Source organism: Podarcis liolepis, assembly GCF_965112155.1.
Source record: "Podarcis liolepis genome assembly, chromosome: 9".
In the NCBI taxonomy this organism is placed as follows: domain Eukaryota; kingdom Metazoa; phylum Chordata; class Lepidosauria; order Squamata; family Lacertidae; genus Podarcis; species Podarcis liolepis.
The window spans coordinates 45,294,041-45,314,815 of record NC_139564.1 but is presented as its reverse complement, the minus strand read 5'-3'; the positions used below and the strand labels follow the sequence as shown (position 1 = coordinate 45,314,815).

Here is a 20,775-nt window from a genome sequence, read left to right as displayed (position 1 = left end):
CCGAAAACAGCTTAGTGGTGTCACAGTAAAGATAAGACTGAACTGGACGCTAAGGTGCATGAAAAACTACATAGCTGCTACATCATGAGCTGGATTCAGTCAACCCATGCATGTCTGCACCACTTTGGCGTATCTGGAATGCGCTATCAAATTCACACCAAGCACTGCCAGCAATGAGTAGAGCTTCAGTGAAGACAGGAAGAATGGAAACATTACATGCAGAGAATTTCTGAGGAGCTTCTAGCTGTTTAGGAATAACAGCAATAAATAGCTACTTGCCTAGTACTCTTTGACAAGTAGAATTTGGCTCAGGTGACTAGGCAAAGGAAATTTTATAAATCAGAAAGGTTATTCTTTCTTTTTGTGGACATGCCATAAATGGCTAACATCAGGTTTAGGCAGTGAATCTAGTAGTATCTTTTGTTGCCTAGTAGTAACTTCTGGTCACCTTATTTGCAAGGGTTGTACTACAAAGTTAAATTTATCTCTCATTTACCACCAAATAGTCCTGCAATGAGTACACATTGAGTGAAACTGTGCTAAGCTTAGACCCGCATTGTTATGTACGTAGAGAGATTGAGTTTGAGTGGGTCATGTAACGGAATACACATTTTTTTCAGAGATTTTTATACATACTTCTTCTAGGCTGAAAAGGACTCCACCAATGGGGGCACCAAAGGCTACTGATACGCCCGCTGCTGAAGCAGCTGATAATACCTGTAAAAAGGATTACATAGCTTTAGGTTGTTTGAAATAAAATCTCAAATGTAAATAGTTCACTGTTATGACTTATTCACAAACACTGGGCATATATAAACACCATAGCAACAAAAACCATCTTTCATAACTGATTGGGATCATGTGGTTTCTTCTTAACTTAAGATTGGAAGATGTTGCTTTCTCTAAGCTAGTCACAACTGGCCATGTGTGACTAGCTTAGAGCTTTCCCCAAGACCAATTCTAGAATTCAGAGAATATAATTTAGGAAGAGCTCTATTATCTGACCAAATGTGTTTTTAAGAATGTGCTCCCGAGGAAGGGAAGACTGTGGCACTGGAATCTGAGAGCCTGATCCTATGCACTCACATAGTTACGATATATATGCGCCAAAAAATGTGGCATAGTTGTCAAATTGTGTTCCAGGTGTTTTTTTTTGGGGGGGGGGAATCTATTTAAGGCCCCTTGCTGCACACTTTTGCAAGAACAAATTTATACCAGCAGCACTGAAGGCACAGGGCCATACACAGGGAATGTATACATTCCATAGGTTGCTGAACCCTCTTTGCATCAATGAAAGCCCCTTGTGCCACATGCAGGCCTTTCCTTAGAACCAGATTACACCATTGGGATGAGGCAGCCATTGGGGCCCAATCCTATGCTCTTGCCACTGCAGAACAGCAGACAGCACTGGGCCCTGGGGTTCATACTGCCAATTTATTACAAATATGAGAGCAGTGCAAAATTATACATGAGGTAAGACCCTGAACAATTTCAAAACACCAGTATTTCTAGAATTAACCTCATTTATTCTCTGTAGATTACTACTTTATTCAATTAAGAAAAACAGCAATTATTTTAGCCGCAATTATTTAACTGCAATTGGATTAATAAACATGTTTATTCACTACTTCCTTTTCATAAGAATGAATTATTATAAATGTATAATTTTATAAGAAAGACACACCTCCCTTTTTTTTGCTTCATTTGTGCTATACTTCGGAAAGAGGTAGGAAAAGATATTTCCACAGCAACAGGCAACATGTACTAGAGGACCCTCTTTTCCTAAACTCAAACCTGAGGCTACAGCCAAGACTAAAGTGATTGTTTTTATCATCAAGGTCCACTTGCCCAGGTATCCTCTAATGATGAAGCCACTCAATATAGTTTTTATCTAGAATAGAAAAGAAATAGACATTAAAATAAAAATTTAGGCTTTTCAAGAAAATTTTGAACACATATCTCAGAAAACATAACTTGTTCAAAACTTAAATTACACAGCTGCTGGAACAAAAATAACCACTCTAAATTCTCAAATCCATTTTTTAAAAAAGTCTTTTAAAAGACTGAAATATATTAGTCTGTGATCCTGCACAACTACAACAAATACACTAGAAATTATTCAGATGCTTATATTATATTAAACTTTCTGCATGGAATTTATTCATTCAAAATATAATTAAGTGTGCAAGTTTGACAAAATAAAATTAGTTTCCACAGCTCTTTTAACTTCTTTTCTATATCTAGTCCTAGATTTATTTCCGCCCCCGCCCCCCCGTTTTGGCTATTTCACTTTGTGCTATGATGTTTAAGATTTCAATCACCTGTATCAGCTATATAACCTAATATAAATGTTATAGGTGGCATAGGCAAAATATAAGCTGTCATAAGTGGTCATCGTATTTCTTCCACTCTGTTTCAGATCTATCTCCAACATCCGAAAAGGAACTCCAATGTGTCTTATGGCCTTTGACACCCCTTCCCAGGGGTCATATAATTGCAGCCTTAAATACACAAATTAAGTCCTGAACCACAATCAGAGTCCCAATACTTTATTTTGTACATTTTTATAAACATGTACCGTATTTTTCGCTCTATAACACGCACCTGACCATAACACGCACATCATTTTTAGAGGAGGAAAACAAGGGGAAAAACATTCTGAATGAAACAGTGGATGTATCATTTTTGTGCTTCATGCTGTGGCCACAGACATGTGATCTGATGGTGAATTTGGGGTGACCCAATGCAAAAATCCCGAAAATCCCTGTGGATCCATGCTTTGTAACCACGTTTTTGCACCATTGCAGCCCCAGGCAACAGTGGGTGCGTGATTTTTTTGGTGCAGGCTGTAGCCACGGACATGCTATGTGATCTGATGGTGAATTTGGGGTGACCCAATGCAAAGATCCTGAGGATCCATGTGGATCCATGCTTTGTAACCACATTTTAAGTGGGGAGGGGAGGAAAAACACAGAAGGGACAAGGAACACGAGAAGGGTGTGCAGAGAAGCAGCTGGCTAAGAATGCAGGAGAGGGGTATAACGGGAGGGAGGAAAGGAAGGCAAAAGTTTCCCCTCACCCACCCACCCACCCAACTCGCTCTCGCTCTCTCTTTCTCCCACCTGCATGTTTTCCGGCTGCCTGCGAGTCCCTAGATGCAGCAGCAGCACCGGAGCACAGAGAGGAATTAGAAGGACGGACGCTCTGCTTTCCCCTCTGCTTGCCTGGAGGGGAGGGGCTTTCCCTGCTCTTTGTTCCGTTTGAGCAAACACAGCACGAAACAGAGGAGGGTGGGCAGTAAGACCGAGGCAGAATGCAGGAAAGCAGCCGCTTCCTCTTTTCAGGTTTCCCTTCTCCGAGACGCGATTTGATTTTTGCCTGATTTTTGCCTCCACTCGCGCCAGTCGGCTCCAGGGACCACACATTCGCTCAATAACACGCACAGACATTTCCCCTTCCTTTTTAGGAGAAAAAATCTGCGTGTTATAGAGAGAAAAATACGGTAGTAAGTTCTATATGACAGCATTTCTCTCTTTACAAACTTTCCTTAAACACTTTTAAGGATAATTGTAATGGAAAGCCTACCTCTGGAATCCCAGAGCCACATGCATAAGGTGCAAACACCTTCACTAAAGAAACGGCTAGGAAAGCAAAGCTCAAGGCCCAGAAAATATACATGATGTAGTTCATAATGTAGGAGCCTGGGCCCTGAAAGAAAGCAAACAGAACAGACAGTTAACAAATTTGAGTTAGCTACCACATAGTAACTTAATTTGCAGTGAGTTTTGACACAAAATGTCTCTTCTTTTTAAGCAAAGCAACTACGGTACAGCAAACAGGATAGGGTGAGGTGGTCATTGGCTATAGTACAAGCCTACATGTCAGCACTCTTCTCCCATAATGCCAACAAGTGATTAAAGCAGAGGTGGAGAACCTGTGCCCAACCCCACCCCAAACTTGCTGGGCTGCAGCTCTCATCATTTGTGGTCCTGGCTGGCTGGTCCTGGTGGAAGTTGTCACAGGTTCCCTCCCCCTGCATTATGGGCTCACTCTGAAGCACAAGGTCTTTTTCAAACACATGTAACAGACTGTGCAAAAAAACAGCAACAGCAGCAGTTAAATGGCAGCCAAACATTTAGGATATTTTCATACTGTCAGGAGTTTCTGCACCTACAGCTTTCAATAAGTCAGTTTTGTAATTTCATTGAAATATTCTCATGCATACATGTTTCGGGCTGCTGAATTTCTGAAAAATGCCGAAAATCCCCCACTCCCACTCTCCATACCCATCAGCATGTGCGCAAGGCACTGAAATGTTCTCTGAACATAGGATTCTCCTTAATCTTTCGTTATATATTAAATCATTTTAAAAAAGGTAAAGGTACCCCTGCCCATACGGGCCAGTCTTGACAGACTCTAGGGTTGTGCGCTCATCTCACTCTATAGGCCGGGAGCCAGCGCTGTCCGCAGACACTTCCAGGTCACGTGGCCAGTGTGACAAGCTGCATCTGGCGAGCCAGCACAGCACACGGAAACGCCGTTTACCTTCCCGCTGGTAAGCGGTCCCTATTTATCTACTTGCACCCGGGGGTGCTTTCGAACTGCTAGGTTGGCAGGCGCTGGGACCAAACGACGGGAGCGCACCCCGCCGTTGGGATTCGAACCGCCGACCATGCAATTGGCAAGTCCTAGGCGCTGAGGTTGGATAAAATACCATCTGCAGGCATTCACAGACAGGTTAAGTCAGTGAAGAAAGGACAGTGAAGAAAAGTTGAAGAGCTATACTTGCCTCTGCTTGACCAATTATTAGTTCTGCCCATGTTTTCCATAGAGGACATTTGTCTCGCTCTTCAAATGTTGTTTCATTTGAGGCCCAGCAACACTGTTCATGGTTGAACCACAGGGCACTAAGACAAATGCCTTCCTTTAAATCAGTCATCCAGTCTGCAGCAATATCTATCAACCCAGCCAATGCACCTATTTCAGTGAAAGAGATGGCATAGCATTTTCAGAGCCCATAAGTAGACAAAATCACCATCAATTCACGCAGGATGTAATAAAAACTCAATGTGTTCAAAAACAGGCCTAGCTGAGATTACTCTTCTTCAAAATGTAGAAGATTAATGTTAACAAAATCAATCACTTCACCCGGAATGCCAACATAACATAAATGGTGTCATTAATTTTGAAATGTCCCATAGAGTTTTACATTACTGACTTGGGGATATTTTTTCTTCATACTTTTCAAGATTAAATCTGTAGGGTAAAGTCACTGATAACCTGATCTTGACAAAATAGGCATGCACAGCCCTCAGGAGCTCATCCTGAAACGCTTAACAGTGTCTAGGGAGTTGGATATTAATCACATTTCTTCTTTAATAATAATAAATAATAAGAATGTTATTTATACCTGACCCATCTGGCTGAGTTTCCCCAGCCACTCTGGGCAGCTTACAACATATCTAAAAACATAATAAAAACATCAATCCTTAAAAATTTCTCTAAACAGGGCTGCCTTCAGTTGTCTTATACATAGCTGTCAACATTTCCCTTTTTTTAAGGGAAATTCCCTTATTCCAAATAGGATTTCTCACAAGAAAAGGGAAAAGTTGACAGCTATGGTCTTATAAAAGTCAGATAGTTGTTTATTTCCTTGACATCTGATGGGAGAGCGTTCCACAGAGTGGGCGCCACTACCAAGAATGCCCTCTGCCTGGTTCCCTGTAACTTCACTTCTCGCAGTGAGGGAACCAGCAGAAGACCCTCGGAGGAGGACCTCAGTAGCTGAACTGAGAGATGGGGGTGGAGATGCTCCTTCAGGTATACTAGGCAGAGGAAGGTTAGGGCTTTAAAGGTCAGCACCAACACTTTGAATTGTGCTCGGAAACGTACTGGGAGCCAGTGAAGATCCTTTAGGACCAGTGTTATATGGTCCTGGTGGCTACTCCCAGTCACCAGTTTAGGTGCCGCATTTGGATTAGTTGAATTTTGAGTGGTTTGGAGCCCTGCAGAGTTTTACAACTGCTTTGTAAGCAGCACTTAAAAGTAGTTTCCCCATTTTGACGTCACAGAAAACTGTGGTTTAAGAAACCAGGACATCTCCTCTGAAGCTCAACATATGGAAAGGGAAAGTATGGGAAGCAGGGTGGGGGAAGAACTCAAGCTCATTGCTTGCTCATACTCCAACAATCCATATTTTGTTGGATTGGGAGTGTTGCATAAGGACCAGGCCATAATCTAAAGAGGATGATTCTCAAAACCTTTAATAAAACATTCTTTACTCAGTCTTTTAGTTCTAAAAAAATAAAGCTTCATAACCAGCTTGACTTGTTTTGTACAAGGAAGGAAAATTTCATTGTTTCCTGCATGTATGCTAATATTTAACTTGGCAGGGCAACCAAAGAACACCAAGATCTTCAAATGTTTCATACTCTAGAATACTCCAATTTTTGACGTTGCACTCAGGAAGTCAATGGACATTCAGCAGAAATAAGGAAAAGAATACAGGATGCAGGTCAAAATCATTCATCTAAGTGAAGTGAGACGAGACACAAAATGGTCTGGCGTCTTAGGGCAGAAGAGTGACATATTTATAATTTACTGCATGCCTTACTGCACTGATCATAGCTTTCACCTTTATTGTTGTCTCACATACTGTAGACTGCCAATATTATAATGATCAGAGATGAGGGCTGCACTCCTATACCCACTTGTCTGCAAGTTAGCCCCGCTGAACTCAATGTAGACTTATGTCTAAGTATACATATATATGATTGCACTGTAAATATCACAAATTTCACCAGGGGTTCTACAAAAACTAAACAGCTCCTTCAAGTTGTCCCTACCTGATGCTAATCCAGTTAGTGTCACAACTAGCCATCCTGACCATGCATCATACAAACTCTTTGTCATCTCCCAGGCCGATTCTTTCTTCTTGCTATTGATCTGTAGAAACAAAATATTACCTGGTATATTACAAATCTTTATTTGATTAACAAATTATACGACAAGTTTGTGTTCTGCTGCTGAGCTATGGCCCCTTTCTGAATTGTGTGGGACAGGATCCTAAACCTCGTCAAGTTCTAATGCCAATTATAAAATGCTTTTTCAAGTTTCAATCTGTGGCCAGCTGTCAGATGTTGGAGACGTCAAACCCTTTGGCTACCAATGATGTCCTTAGACCTTTTGCTCCAAGGCTGAGGCCATTCACCCCTAAGCAGAATTCCACCTTCCCTGTTCATTCCCCCCACCCCACTGCTTCTACTATGTTGTCCCCCGCCCCCAGCAACAGCTTGATATAGAGGGAGGCAAGGGTTCCTACTTCTTATGCTCAGAAGAACACTCAAGAGAATATTTTTTTTTTTAAAATGATCCAGCAATGAATCATTGCAGTGTCAGCTACTACTGTGACTCAAAATTCAATTTGCACCAACACACTACAGATGACACCTCTCCTATACATTTATATAAATAACCATTAACCTGATCAAACAGTATGTAAAAGCAAAGTTGTTGTTGTTGTTGTTTTTTAAAAAGTAGTGCCCTAGAGTTTTTACCCGTCTGTGTCTTTCTCTGTCCTTGCACTTCTCTCGCACCCAATCAATGGTGTGGAAGTCATCGTATGTTCCAACCCCAGGAATGGGCTCATCCAAGAGGTCCAGTAAATGTGTAGTACTGTTAATGCTTCCTCCATTTGTCATTGTATAATGAGTTCCTGCTGTGGAAAGAGAATTATTTATTTATCTTAGTTTCTGTACAAGAAGATAACTATCTATTTAACTTATGGCTGCCGACATTCTACACTTAAAACAAATAAAATTCTTATTATATCATAGTCTGGATCTGAGATGATACAGCACACTGCTCATCAGGAAAAATTCTGTGGGCTCATCCATGATTCAACGGCTGTATCAAGAGCATCTCAAACTTGTGTATCTACAACGTACCTCTTTCAACTGTCTATATAAGGCTTAGTCTACTACTACAACGATTACTATTACTATTTCTTAAATTTCTATACTGCCCTTCATCCAAAGATCACAGGGCAGTTAACAATATAAAAACATAAAAAGGCCTAGGCCCTTCAACTGTTAAATATGATATCTGTATCTACAGTGCATGAACTGCCTTTTTTCACTGCTACAGAAAATGGGTTTCTACAACAGCTCCATCTGTGCACATCTCCACTTCATATGCATCCCCAACGTCCCTATATTTGGCAGCAATGCAGGTATGAAAGCATTCACCATGTCACCTGTGGTGAATGTATGCCTCTAGGAGCCCATACACACCCCCAATTCCCAGTTAAGCTTCTTTTTGGTAGAAGAAAGCATGCAAGGCACAAATCCCTGCTGTGTTCTCACACCTGGGAAAATACCTCAAAGCTAACTTCCTGCACTTATTCTTTCTCCCTCCTACACTTAGAACAAGAATGTAGTTGCTACTCGTGTTGGGTCACTACACAAGCTTTACCAAATACTGCACATTCTAGTTCCTTCCCGGTCTCCTGGAAGCATGGGGCAGGAAGAAGAGCCCTGGTAGTCAGAGCAGGGAGGAATCCGGAAAACACGTCTGTGTTCATATTACTTATTTCTACTGTTGTAAGATTTGCCATGCCAAATTAGCCCACAGTATGAATCTAACATGAGACAAGCTCTGCCTCAGCCACACCACCATAGTTTCAATGTTCAGCAACTAGATATCATCTAGATTAAATGGGTCTATTTTCCGGATGGTTGTCTGGAAATACCTGAACTCCAGATTCATTCTCAAGCAGACTGTGATTCCGAGTCCCCACTCACTTAACAGCACACCTCCACAACTTACTGAGGAGACAACAAGGAGAACTTCCAGGAATACTGCAACAAGGATTGAGCTTCAAACTCTTAAAGTGCATGTTTGCTAGCCTCTTAGTATGCTGGAAATAATGGGAAATATAGTTCCCATCTCCCTGGCCACTGTCACACATGCTTGACCCATACCCTTCTATAAAGTGTGTGTTGTGGTGGTGGGGGCTGGTGTGAACACTGTGACAGGAACTGGAGGCAAATTACAGTACTTATTTATTTCACATCAGCAATAACTCTGGAGAGTCAGGTGTCTAATCCCAAATACAGTGGTACCTCGAGTTACAAACGTCTTAGGTTACAAATGCTTCAGGTTACAAACTCTGCTAACCTGGAAGAGTTACCTCAAGTTGAGAAGTTTGCCCCAGGATGAGAATGGAAATCGTGTGCGCAGCGGCAGCAAGAGGCCCCATTAGAAAAAGCACGCCTCTAGTTAAGAACAGTTTCAGGTTAAGAACGGACCTCTGGAACAAATTAAGTTCGTAACTAGAGGTACCACTGTAGATTTGTGGTGCCTAAAATTTGGTCTCTGAAGCCCCATTTCAGAGTTCACCTCAACCCTGACTGACAGCTGTAACCAATCTGTAAATGATATCACAAGGTCAAAAAAGATGGCTGTAAACAGCTCAAGTATATGTTTTAAATAAACAGAATGGCTGTACAAATTTTCAGGAAAACATATTCATGTAGACTAAAAACCCTAATCATTATGATCAGGCTGCAAATAGCAGAATTGTAACCCTGTAACAAGCAGTGTTTTCTTTGAACAAATGAGATCTATAAACAGATTTAGACATCTGTTGCAATGTCTCAACAGTACTGCATTAAATATGGCTCAGCTATGGCACAGGCACCAATCCTTTCCTGCCACGCATCTCAGTTACTCTGATCTAATGTTCTTACTCTGAGACAAGTCTCTTCTTGGGTGGAATATTGAGTAACTAATCCAAATATCATATGGAGGAAGTATTCCTATTTAACAGGTAAATCCTGATTGCTGCTTTCCAGCCAAATGGGATGACTAAGAGCTGCAACAATACCAAATTGCAGCTACTAAAATGCACAAGTCTGGATTCAAAATAATAAATTTCTGAAATACAATTTCTCTTTCCCCCTTACGTTTCAGAATTTTAGCACAAGTGGCATCCACATTTGCAGCACAACTGTAAGTTCAAGAAATTATTAGGAAAATGTCCATTTAAAAATACTGCTCACATTTGCAGTTGTTTTAAAACCTGAAGGCAAATGGGTTAGTATGTGGTCAAACAGATTCCACAAACCCCTTCAATTCTATGTACAAATTTATAAGCAGATTATTTTTACTATACTCAAAAAAGATAACAGGGGGATTGAAAAAAGGTCTTATCTCACAATTTGTTTTTGTGTTCTGTAATATCACTTATGTAAATATTTCCTCCTACTTCCCTGCATATTCTCCAGGTCCACCCCTCTCCCCCCAAAAATATCCCACACAAATAACTGCCTTCCATTCACCACTATGCTATTAGCAAATCAGTATAGCTCAAGGAATGTTGTGAAAATGTCCTTGGGTCATGACTACACTATGAAAGTAGGTCACGCTGCAAGTATATTAACTAACAAGTTTCAAGTAACACTTTTAAAAACAGGAGTGAAGAGATATAGTTCAACACCTTCAGAAAACTGGGTTATTTCTGTTTTTGACCAACCACAGCTTGTTGTTGTTGTTTTGTCCAAACTGAGCAATATGTGGGCAATATTAATATGGTTGTTTCAAACAAGCCAACTTAAAACAATGGTTTATAAACCTACCTTGTTTCAACAGGCCATTGTTAAGAATAAACTCAGCTTACAGTTTGGGTGAAATAAACAATGGAAGCGGAAGCTTCCAACCTCATCCTCAGAGCAAGGATAAAGAGAAGTGAAATGGCCAGGAGGCTCGCCTTCATAAGCAATGGCAAAGCACATGCAAGGTTTCATACTTCAAGTGGTGCCCTAAAAATTAAATAAATTCCCAAGTAATTGCCAGTGTTATAGTCTTTCTAGTTAGGGCAGGTAGAAGCCCAGCTGCTGACGAACAATCAGGAACCTTAATTTCTGTACCCAAATGTTCCTTGGCAAACCCGCTGTCAATGCTGATCAGCTGATGGGCAGTGACAGCAAGTCTGTTGGAATTAGCTGTGCTACAAAAGTCCCCATCAAGATCTCTCTAGTGTGCCTACCACTGCCAAAAGCAGGGCCTGAAGTCAGCACCAATCAGCAGACTGGGTTAGTTAAATAAAAAGCTGAGTTGCTGCAGCACATGGATAAATTTTCTGGTGGGATCCCAAAAGAGTAGACCAGCCTAGTGGGGAAGACTGAACAATGTTGAAATGTGACATGCACCCAGTTGTAGAGAAAAACTCATCCATTCCTTCTCAATGGCCAATTAATGGTAGAATCATAAGTGTTGTCTACACTAGATAAATGGAGTATCACTAGAATATCACTCTACACTAGATACTGGAGTAGCAAAACATTATATTAAAATCCACTATTGTAAGCCTCAAAATGTTATAGCTTTTTAAAAAAATGCTTGTTGAGCTGTTAACAATATTTTTTACCTACCTGATGAGGCCTATGAATGTGCCGGCAAGTTTAAACATGGTGAAAACTCTGGTTTTAATACAGGAATATCATACCTTTCTTTTCAATTTTGGTGAAAACTACAGGTGCATCCTCCTTTACAAGCCTGAATTAAAGTATGCTTTAATTGCATATGGTAGCAAGTACTGGCAAAATAATGTAGTGCATGGGTAGTTTAAATTTTGAAGCCAAATTTCACCATCACTATAATGTTAGCAGAGGTAGACATGTAACGGATGCTATGATGCCTATTCATTTTGTTATGGAATATGGTAGTGTGGTGTGCTGACTAGATAAGGATTTGCCATCCTTTGAGGGATAATTCACACATTTGGAAATGTGAAAAAAATGTGGACACCACCCACCTCATCTCACAATGACACAGCATGCAACTGTCAAACCACAAAAAAAAAATTCTTTCAATATTCAAAAATATGATGCTATGCAGTTACTGTTTTGTAAACTACTCGGAGAATTTTTTAAAAATAACAAAGCACTATATAAATTTAGTTAAATAAAAATAAAACAAACATAGGATCTAGCTCAAATGTTGTGCACATTTTTGTTGTAATACTGTGAAATGCAACTGAATCTGCTGTATGCAGCTATCTGAACAGGTTGAAGTGCAGTGTACACCTTGGGTATGAATGGAAGCACATGTATAATAGAGAACTTCCCATTATATTATAATATTACTTTAAGGTTAACATAACCTAATATTTTAATACAGCTAGTTAAGGCACTTCCTAGCTGTAGCTCATGTTTATCTTCATTTTGGTTATAGCCTGCCCTAAACCTTTTGATTTGCAAGTTGCTATTATTTATACATTCAAAACTATTAGTGTGGCAAATAATATTTTAAAAATAATAAAAAGAAAACCATCTAGATCAGTTTTAAAGCAACTAGGTCACAACCACATTTGGAACAGCTTTTCTAGAACATGTGTTGCATACATAACCAAAGCAGCACATAATCTCAGCCTCTAGCATAAGATGACACTACCAAAACATTTATAAATCCAAATAACTGAGAATGCAGAATATATAGTTCCCTTTACCCTATGAACAACCCAATGCTTCTATGCAATCAAACTGCATAAGCGGTTTTCATTAAGAATCACCCCCCCCCCCCATTTTGTTTTGTTCTTGGACTGTAGAAGCAATGGGGATGTAATTCGATTTTAAAGTAACTGTAGAATGTCAGTAGAATAGGATAGAATGGATTCTGACATATAGTACTGTGGCAAGAGAAAAACAGTACAAAGGCAAACTAAAGGAACCTGAGATCATGCATTCAATGCATCATTTATATTTAATAACTGAAGATTGCCATTCATGTCTACCAACTGCTAAGATGAAACTTGTTCAAGCCATGCTTGCTAACTGGATCTGCTATTTGTTATTATTAAACTCAACACGTACTTTCTCGCAGTACTGTGCAATATTCAAGAAACCTGGAGGGTTGGATTTTCTGTTTTTCTAAAAGTTTGTTCCTGATTAAAGCAATGTAATATGTCATGTGACATTTAAAGAAGGAGAAATGGTAGGTCTACTTGCAGCAGAACAGGAAATAAAACTATGGATAGATCTATTCTGGGAGCTTGAGATCCCATGTATCATTGTTACTGACCCAGGAAGGAGGTACTAGGAAACCATTAAAATGGATGTGGGAGAAACACTGATAAGTGAAGAGGAAGAGGCTCAGCATGTCAGACAGAGGCGTAGCACAGTAGATGGGCCACAACTGCCTGTTGTGGAATAGGGACATAAGGACACCCACGTTCAAATGGAGCCATTATTTTAGACTCAGAGAAGGTGGTGCAGAAAACCCTGGCACTGCTAGTGTCCCCAAAAAGCAAAGGACAGTCTTCCCTATGATTAAGCATGCCAGTACAAGAGAGACCAAAGAACAGTATTAGAAGAGCATACAGCTCCTTACAAACCATAATTATTCTCTCCCATATTCTTTGGGCAGTCAGCATGGCATTTCACTGAATTTGGCTTTTAAACACTATTCATTATACAGTTTAATGAAGAAACAGATTCAGGTATACCTTTTAGTCTATTGCTGCAAATACTAAGAGTCTTGAAGTACCACAATGTCCTTTGTTCATTTTAATTAGAGAAATCCTTTAACATCAACTAAATACACTTTCACATCAGATAAGTCAATAACCACTACAGGGAGAGAGTTAGCTTCAACCATTAGCATTTGCTCCTTAGTATGGATGTTCCAGCAGGTCACTGGTATAATGTTTGGAATATACGAGGAATGTCTAGCAACTAATGCAAGACTAACCTGAAAGAACTGGTAGCTCCATTAGCTTTGTAAAGGCTAATCATGCCTGCTGAAAATATATTGCAAAACCAACATAATCTAGCCTTGACTTATAAGAATCATTGGGATCAACAAAAGAAGCAATTTAAAGAGCACAAAAGAATTTTGTGTAACATAGATGTTAATCTCCAGATATAAGTGCAATACTGGGTATACAGTAACAGATCCAGGTGCATCCAAAGAAAAGGCCTTCCCACCCTTCTAGCTGAGGAACCGGATTTCTCTCCACCCATAAGCACTTTATACAGACATGAGTTTTATGACACTGCTTTTAATTTCTTATGACACCTGCAAAAGCTGAAATACAAGAAATTTCCTGGTCCTTTTCCAAAGAATAGATATATATATTATATATATCACTTGCTTTGAAAGGCTATTTTTATAACTTTCCATTTCTTATTTTAATATCCATGTGACATTCACATGAACGACCTATTTAAAAAGTGGCTCAATAAAGATATAATTTTGCCAGTTGTGTTGGCTTAAATTTGAACCTTTGCAGGAAAGCTAATGAAGTGACTTATTTTTAATAGACATGGAATAACCAGTGGAAGAATAAACTTTAGTTGCTGCTAAAAGTATTCTTATTTTGAAAAGCCTACCCAAATGTTTAGAAAGCTGATGAGAGTTTTAATCCATTTTCAGTCTATTATTATTTTAACTTTTCCAGAGTCTTAAATGATTGTTGTCAATATTATTGTTGTCTTTTTTTTTGTGAACCGCTTTGAGTTTTTTTACAATCAAGCCGTGTATAAATTTTAAGAAATACATAATAAATAAACAAAGCTTTATTGAATTTTTCACTTCAAAATTGTGATAAAATTGCTGAATGTAGTTAAGATTACTAAAAAAACTTGAGCAACAACTGGAGCTTCCTGAATGCCTTCCTTTCTTATTAACACTCCCTAAAACACCACCTGCCACGTTTACACTCCCTAAGAAGATCAGTTTTCTTAAAGCCTGTGTAAAGTTGCATACATGTTGTGCCAATCAGAGTCTTCTATAAGAAAAATGTGCTCAGTAGAGAAACACAGAGCACCTGACTGTGAGTGAATCATAAGATGGAATTTCTGACTTCAGATTTATGTTCTACTCACTTAAGACAGGCTGCTTCTGTGCCTCACTGCAAAATTAATACACCTCAACAATCTGAAAGCTGTCCTCTTTATACATGTTGAATGCACCAGATCAGCACTTGGGACACCTCAAAACCCCTTTGCCAAAAAAACAATCACGAAGCCCCATTCTATGCATATTACTCAGAAGTAAGTTTCACTGGGGGAAGGGCCATAGCCAAGTGGTACAGCATCTGCTTTGCATGCAGAAGGTCCCAGGTTCAATCCCTGGCATCTCCTGGTAGGGTTGGGATAGAATCCTGTCTGAAATCTTGGACAGCCACTACCAGCCAGTATAAATAATTATGAGCTAGATGGACAAATTATCTTCCTGTGCTCTCATTATGTTCAATGGCACTTATTCCCAAGGAAGGGAGCAAAGACTTACTTTTAAAGAACATTTTTTGAAAATGGCCCATGTCAGTGTGTATATATTAAATTGTACAAGAGTACTCATTGAAATAATTATTTAAAAACCTCATCAATTCAACATTTGGCAACCTATCACAAGCCCAAACAAGCTTCTATGGCACACAACCACAATATGATTAATTTATCACAGAAGTAACATAGTTGAAGACTAGCTCCAAGACTTATTGTACAAAGCGACAGACATCTTAGCTTCTGATACTTCAAGAAGAAACCTTAGAGAGGATTATGTACAAAGTGGCGCATGTTGAAGTAGTTACAACAATGCTGACTGGACAAACCCTTGCCTTGCTTACATTTCTTCAGTAATGAAATCTAGTTCACAAAGATGAACCTGCCACAAATGCATTAAAATGTACTTTATGGAGATAAAGCTATTTCTTTAAATGTATTTTTTATTAAAGATTTCTTGGTTTACAAAAGTATGTGCAATGTCTCTTTTTTCAAGTTACATTTTCTACAGATCAGTTTCATTTGTCGAGACATAGTGTTACATTAGGAAGAAAAGGGGGTAAAGAGGTGGAGGGGGCTATGGTGAGTGGGGGTGGAGTCGGGTGGCGATGTTTCTATTTTACTTAATGTATGTGTGGGGTTTTGGGTCAGCTTCGCTTGCGAGGGTTCTCTTTACTATTCTCCTGTGTTCCTTTGGTGGTGAGAGAGGTTGGGGTTGGCCTAGGGTGTGGTTGTTTGTTTGTGATTGGCTGTGGTGAGCTTTGTTTTCATGCGTGAGTGGGGTGGGTGGGTGCTTTTGAATCAGGTTAGCCATATTGATTCGTATGCTGTTGGTGGATTTTTGTCGTTGTCTTGTTGGATTGTATATGTGATAAAAGGGAGCCATACCGGGGTGAAGGCGTCTTCTTCCATTTGTCCCCATGTCAGTTTCAGTTTATTGGTTAGTTTTTCTAATAAGGCTGTTTCCCATACTATTTGGTACCATTGGTCCATGCTTACTCCTGACAGGTCTGATAAAGCTGCCATTTGTGAGTAGCCTAACCTCAAGCTCCCAAAACCCAATATCTGAAACAAAAAACATACTGACAACATTCTATTTTTAGTTCTGCGACGTACTTAGAGAGGCTCGAATGAAAATTATCTAGCTCGGTATATATAAATACAACTTCAGGACAAACTCAACTTTCAAGTAATAAACAATATTAAAAATTAATAATAGATTCATAGCTGTAACAGTATTTACACTGTATGCTCTAGTACACTTAGTGTCTTCATTACAAAACAAAACTCTGATTTAAATTACATTCAGGCAGTCGCCCCCTGAATGCATCCAGTTCTAGGATTCACTGATAAATGGGAGAGGAAGCAGTATGACAAAACAGAAACACAAACTTGTCTTCCGTTTTGCACAATACTTCCTTATAAATGTCTCCTTTAGTGTGCGTCTCCCATACTGATTCTACAAAATGCACGTCTGCCATTTGGACTAGTGGTGGTGAAAAGCATAGTTCCTGGATAATTTTCATTATGTTGGGTGTACTGATTCAGCACAGTAAATACCCCAAAACATCATGAAAACAGGCTATACCCCTAAAACGCCTGAAAGCACCTGCAATTTCTCTGAACATGTACACATCTACATGGAAAAAAAATAACGGACAGCCTATAATTGTGATACTCTTCCCTTAAAGGTATATAATTTCCTGTGAATTGAAATGTAACAAATACAGCTATTATATTTTTAGATTAAAATGGCTGTTTTGAGTCATGCAGTAAATTCATTGCACCAAGCTTGCAGAATGCCATGAAGGAGTTAACTATAGGAGCACGCACAGAAACTTCAAAGCTTAGTACAAACAGCATTCTCCTTTAAGTTCTCTCAAGAGAAGAAACAGCTTCCTTAATTAATTCTTGTCAGTCAAGCTATGAGCAGCCATTACTACAGAGCTTATTTCACGACTTACATAAAAGAGAAAGGTTGGGTTTTGCGCTCTTTAAGAAGAATGCCAGATAGCGAAGATGGAGTCACCAGCCAATGTGATCTGAAGCAGAACTAATCCGTCATTTTTTTAAAAATGCTGCCAAAGGGCCAGTACTGCCTGTTTCCCCCCAGTATGAAACATATGGGGAGGGGGGGGGGCTTGACAAATCAGTGCAGCATTTAATAAGCAATTAATAACTCATCTCTAGATCTGAAAGCAACCTGCCACACACACACACAAGAAGGCATACAAGAAACTGAATCACAACATGAATCTGATATACCTCTTTTATGCAACTCTCTCAGTGGAATGCCGTCTCCTCCCCCATCGTACGGTAAATAAGGATCAGAAGATACTTCCATGAGTGTAATAGACAAACAGAGGGCTTCTAAGATCAGAACGACCAAGTCATTTCTTATAGAACAGCAGCGGGCTGGGAAGCTGCCATATTCGATCAGGATTTGGACTGTGTGCTGGCTTGTTGCAGCAACTCTGTTCTTCCACAATCGATGATGTCATCAAAGGGAAATTATTGCAGCCTGGTTGCTACTGGCTACAATCTAGGAGTGCTTAAAGGTGGAACGGCAGACTTAATCTAAAAAGCCTGCTATTTCTGAAGGTGACTACACTTGAAGTAAAACAGAATGAACTGGTTTAGGAGAATATAAACTAAACCCAGCTGCCCAAGCTAACACTAATGTAAAAATAGCAGCACTGAAAAGGCAGCCATGTTTGCCCTTGTGCTTTTTTATATACAAACCAAATACTTAAATTTAATTCCTCAAAAAAGAACAAAGTGGGATGGAGGAGAGAAGACTTATCTGACTCAATTCAGTGTCTTTTATTTTAAATACACAGATCCATAACTAATATGACCAGTAATAAGAGCACAAAGCATACGAGTGGCTTAGAAACAAGAACATTTTATCATACCCAAAAAGGAGGGAGGGGAGAGTCTCTCAAATTACAGAGACAGATTTAATGCAGTTTAGCCTTTCTCGCGTCATTACATTCACTTCAACGACAGAAATGTTATTAAAAGCCTATATTGTTGGCACACTTAGAAATCCAACTGAAGCCCGTGAGATTTACTTCAAAGTAACTATATGCAGAACCAGGCTGCCTATTATCTTCCCATTTGTATCTCATTCAACATGGATTGCCATTTGGTTCGTGGACGTCCCAATACACTGAGTTAGCAAACTGCCACTGTTCTACAATAAAACAATCATATTGAAACACATAATGTAAGGATTCCTGGAGATTTAAGAATGAATTTGAATGCTGTTTAAAGTCTACTCTTCATCAGAAAGGCTGTATATAATACATGGTAACTGATTTTAGTGAAAATTTTGATTCTCTGGATATGGAGGTTTGACGCCAATTTTTTGTCCAGAAATAAATACCAACACATTCTGACTTGTGAACATCAAAACAAGTGTTAATTTGCTCTGGGCAAATGCTAATACTTGTCCTGTTCTAGCTTCTGAAGCACAATCTTGCCCCGACATCCACAAACTGGTATAAAAGGTAAAGGTAAAGGGACCCCTAGCCATTAGGTCCAGTCATGACTGACTCTGAGGTTGCGGGGCTCATCTCGCTTTATTGGCCGAGGGTGTCGGCATACAGTTTCCGGGTCATGTGGCTGGCATGACTAAGCCGCTTCTGGCAAACCAGAGCAGCGCACGGAAACGCCATTTACCTTCCCATCGGAGCAGTACCTATTTATCTACTTGCACTTTAACGTGCTTTCGAACTGCTAGGTTGGCAGGAGCAGGGACCGAGCAACGGGATTCGAACTGTCGACCTTCTGATTGGCAAGTCCTAGGCTCTGTGGTTTAACCCACAGTGCCACCCGCGTCCCTTACAAATTGGTATACTTTCACCTTAAAAAATGGTAATATCCTGAAAAAACATGCAGGCCATATGATGGTTTGGTTGCAGATGATATCACTTATTGTAGTTGTGGATGTCACTTTTTGTATATATAGTCCAGTAGATAGTGTTGGGGAAGAATCAGTGGTCATGATATATGTTGACACCAATCACATGGAGAAGTATGTATGTACAGTCCTAAAGCAAATTTTAGGTTGCAAGATACAAGGTTGAAAGCTAAAATTTTCAAGTTAGCTTTCTCTGAAATCTGCCTGTTTCACATACAGGGTCAGTTAGACAAGTGCCGCTGAATAGTCTCAGTGAATGGATGTAACTAGGACATTGGGAGATGGGATTTTGATTTGTTAGGCCAGAGCTTTCCAAACTGTGTGTTGTGACATTTCAGTGTGTAGGTGTGTCGCACAAAAGCTTCCTGCGCTCCTCTAGGGGTTGGAAAGGGGTTGGTTTAACCTGCAGTCTGCTAATAAAACTGAATTACTGTGTCACAAAATGACGCATGTCTAAAAATTGTGTCATCAACATGAAAAATTTGAAAAGCTTTTCATGAAGAATACAATATGGTTACAGGGGTGTGGGGCATAACATAACATGGCTGTTGTGGGGAGCATGGATTAACACAAAATTAGCCAAGGATCTAAATGTGTTAACTGTTATTGGCAACTTCAAAAACATAGCATTGAAATCTTCAGCCACGCTTTAACCTCCAGTCATAGCCTCCTGGATAAACCTGAATATAAGTAAATATTTATTTTATTTACATACTGCTCTTCATTTTTTTAAAAATCTCAAAGTGGCTTTTACACAATGGAACTTTAAAACACAATGAAAACAACAAATACATTTATTACCTACCAATCTAACAAGTACAACTATGATCTACTTATAAGCATAGAGGAAACCAAACAGCAGAAGAGGAAACAAATCACACGATCAATAATACTTTAAAAAAACCACACACACTTGGCTGAAAATTTTACAGAGCACCAAAAGCCAGGAAAAATAGGCCACCTGTTGCATCTCCATGGAATTACATAGATGAAGTGCTACAACGCAGGAGATCCTATTAATTATCTCATGTAAAAGACACTGTTCTTCCTGTAGCTCTGGTACTGACAAAAGAGCATTCCCTGCCACATTTGTTTTCTTAATTCAATATATGGTACTCCTACACATTGAGACAAGTTTTTAATTTCTCTGAGTGCAAAACAACAACACCACATATCTATGCATGATTGCAACAGTTTATGGTTGAACAATATAAAACTAGAATGCTGAAAAATAAAGAGACCATTGGGGAACCAGAAGTCTCCTTAGCAGTAAGTATCTCTTCCCCGCAGGTAAGCACCCATGCCCAGCATGATGATTCCCTTTCCAAACATGGCAGGGAACTCAGAGGAGAAAGGGATGTTTGTACTAAATGAGGGAAATCAACTCTGCACCCCTTCCCATTTTTCTGGCATGCCCCCAAAATAGGATAAAAGAGTTGGCATATCTCACTTTGCACAGGAGATATCCCAGAAGAAAGAGCAAGACAAACAGCAGACACGTACACACAGGCCCAGCATCAAATTTCCACCACAAAAGCAAGGGATCTGAGATCTGAAATACAGTGG

The 20,775-nt window shown here is 39.6% G+C and overlaps 1 protein-coding gene across 13 annotated transcripts in view; it reads right to left on the bottom strand.

The window, feature by feature from the left end:
* Positions 1-20,775, bottom strand: part of CLCN3 (chloride voltage-gated channel 3) — a 45,212-nt gene that overhangs the window by 15,879 nt on the left and 8,558 nt on the right. For 3 of the 13 annotated variants that reach the window (XM_083520269.1, XM_083520260.1, XM_083520265.1), the window contains exons 3-8: positions 7,557-7,717; positions 6,846-6,945; positions 4,790-4,977; positions 3,586-3,708; positions 1,685-1,891; positions 637-717 (exon numbers count right to left, since the gene is read on the bottom strand). In XM_083520269.1, coding sequence (XP_083376395.1) covers positions 637-717; positions 1,685-1,891; positions 3,586-3,708; positions 4,790-4,977; positions 6,846-6,945; positions 7,557-7,717 — 860 coding nt within the window. The other 10 variants (XM_083520271.1, XM_083520263.1, XM_083520272.1 and 7 more) reach the window with 7 other exon arrangements.